The sequence below is a fragment of the Sinocyclocheilus rhinocerous genome, unplaced genomic scaffold, assembly GCF_001515625.1.
Source record: "Sinocyclocheilus rhinocerous isolate Xijiao unplaced genomic scaffold, SAMN03320098_v1.1 scaffold365, whole genome shotgun sequence".
Classification (NCBI taxonomy): Eukaryota; Metazoa; Chordata; class Actinopteri; order Cypriniformes; family Cyprinidae; genus Sinocyclocheilus; species Sinocyclocheilus rhinocerous.
The window spans coordinates 713,752-716,070 of record NW_015659915.1 but is presented as its reverse complement, the minus strand read 5'-3'; the positions used below and the strand labels follow the sequence as shown (position 1 = coordinate 716,070).

The 2,319-nt window shown below is 40.7% G+C and overlaps 1 protein-coding gene across 1 annotated transcript in view; it reads right to left on the bottom strand.

Annotated features, from left to right (window-relative positions):
- Window positions 1-1,898, bottom strand: part of LOC107724240 (prospero homeobox protein 1-like) — a 3,537-nt gene extending 1,639 nt beyond the window's left edge. The window contains exons 1-2 of the mRNA XM_016533076.1: window positions 1,530-1,898; window positions 12-870 (exon numbers count right to left, since the gene is read on the bottom strand). Of these exons, the coding sequence (XP_016388562.1) occupies window positions 12-798 (787 nt within the window). The 5' untranslated portion in view covers window positions 799-870; window positions 1,530-1,898. The remainder of the gene's footprint in view (window positions 1-11; window positions 871-1,529) is intronic.
- Between the last annotated feature and the right edge of the window lie 421 nt (window positions 1,899-2,319).

Genomic DNA, 2,319 nt, shown 5'->3' with positions numbered 1-2,319 from the left:
CCGCTTCTCGCGCTTCTCGGTTTCCGAGCAGTCCGGACTGTGGCATGGGGATGACTGGTTCAGAAGACTCTTCTTGAAGACGCACTTGAGAGTCTCTTTGAGGTTCTTCATCGCCCTGTCGGAGCCGAAACCACCGGGTTCCACTTTGACTCGGTCTTTGTATCCACCATCCAGCCTCAGACTCGAGAGCTCTGACCTCGCATCTTCCCGTTCCTCGCTCTCCGAGTAATTCTGGTCGTGCACGTGCGAGATCTTCTCCTGGAGCTGATGCAGGAGACGCTGCATGCTTTGGAGCTGCTCCTTGAGTTTGTGGCACTCCTCGTCTTTGCTGGTCTTTGGTTCCTGGTGCTGGGGGAGCCTCTGCTTGCGTTTGTTCTCCTTCAGGAGGTCTCTTCTACAGCGGACGGCTTCGCACTCGCTCTCCGCTTCTCCGTCGGCGTTGGGCGAAGCAGCCATGCCTCGTATGATGTTCTCCACCCGGGCGCGTTTGGCTTGGAGGTGCTCGCTCACAGACAGATCCTCGTCTTTGAAGGACAGGCAGCTCTGCTCCTCTCGAGCAAAATCATCGGCGCTGTTGGACTCGGGATCGAAGCCGCTGGCGTTTGCGGAGGGCAGGTAAAGGAGGCTGTTGTCCAGCGAGGTCAGTTTATTGTGAATGGTTTTCCGCAGGAGGTGAGATATGATGGAGCCGCTGTGGTAGGACGCCAGAGGCTCGTCAAACGCGCTTCTGCGGAAACAAGGGAGCAAGTGCTCGGCTTTGCTGCCGTCCATGCTGTGTTCAGACGGGCTCAGGTTCATGGTGTTCGCAGGCTGCAGTTGCTGGACTTTCCAGACACAATAATGAGCCTCAGAAGTGCGTGATCTGTAATACTTTGTAAAAAAAAAAAAATAACAGAAATAAATTAGGCATTAGAATAACTGTGCATTAAGCCTTCATATGCAGCTCCTACATTACATAAACAGTATTATACTTACCCATAAATGCAATACTTTGTAAAAGAAAATCTGAAATAAAATACATTACAATATCATTGCATTACGATTACTCTGCATTAAGCCCTCATATGTAGGTCCTACATTATTATAAACTGTATTACACTCTTATCCATAAATATATGCAAGATCAATGGCGCACAAAAAAATTTCATATTCAAACATATATTCATATTCATTCAGTGTTTTGTTTATTATATATTAAAATAATCCTGTTTAACATGTTATGATTTCTCTACAAACAGATCAAACAGAGAAATTATATAAAAGATTTCAAAAGAAAAAACAAGTAACTAAAAATACAGAAGCAAACAAAAAAACGAAATGTATTTTTTAATATATATATATATATATTTCACGAAACACGTTTCATTCGTTTTCAGTTTCACCTTCTTGTGACATTAATACACTTGTTTTTTTCTAATGCTCTCTGTATATTTATATTAATCTGAATATATATATCTATATGCTTTCGCACTCTCTTCATACTTTTAACGTAAATGTTCAATGTAAAAATGAATATGAAACATACTTACATATTTGAGTACGTGTCTTCTGTCTGTCGTTTCATATGTTTATACTTTTCATATTAGTATTATAATGAAGAATGACACCGTTCATATATCAAAGATTTGTTTTCCCCCCGAAAGAGCTGAGACAATAAAAGCGTCAGATTGATGAGAGACACTTCAGCAGGTGATGAGAGCTTTACCTGTTGCTCTGGAGACGCTTGACTGACAGTGTGTGCTCGGCGCGCGCTCTCCTCTCGCTGCACGCAGGTGGGCGTGGCTGAGCCGCCCTAAATCAACACACCAGCCAATCAGAAACGGCACACAACTGTCCATCAATAACTAGAAAGAGCGCCTCCTGATTTTAAAGTCGTTTCGTGAATTTTACTTGGAGCCTTTCGCTTTTGGAGAATTTCATATACAGAAAAGAAAATTTGGCATATCTATATCATATTTCACAAAGTCTAAATAAGTTTGTTCTGTTTATTATGTATTTTAAATATAAAAATCTACTATTTTGTAGCTCAGTATAATTGAATAGGCTACTAGAAATTAAAAATGCTGTCACGTACTTATTTAAGTCATGTATTTGTTTTATCCTATTTTCGTCAATTTAGGTGTTTTGTTAATTATCATTGCTGGAGCAGCTGAAATTATAGGCTATTAGGCGTTGATGCTTTGATTTGGTTGGTTTGTATGTTTCCTGCTCCTCATAAAAAAATTACCACAAAGAATAACATATCTCTATTAAATAAACAATATTAAGTAGCCTAGTAGTTTATATATATGTGTGTGTGTGTGTGTGTGTGTGTGTGTG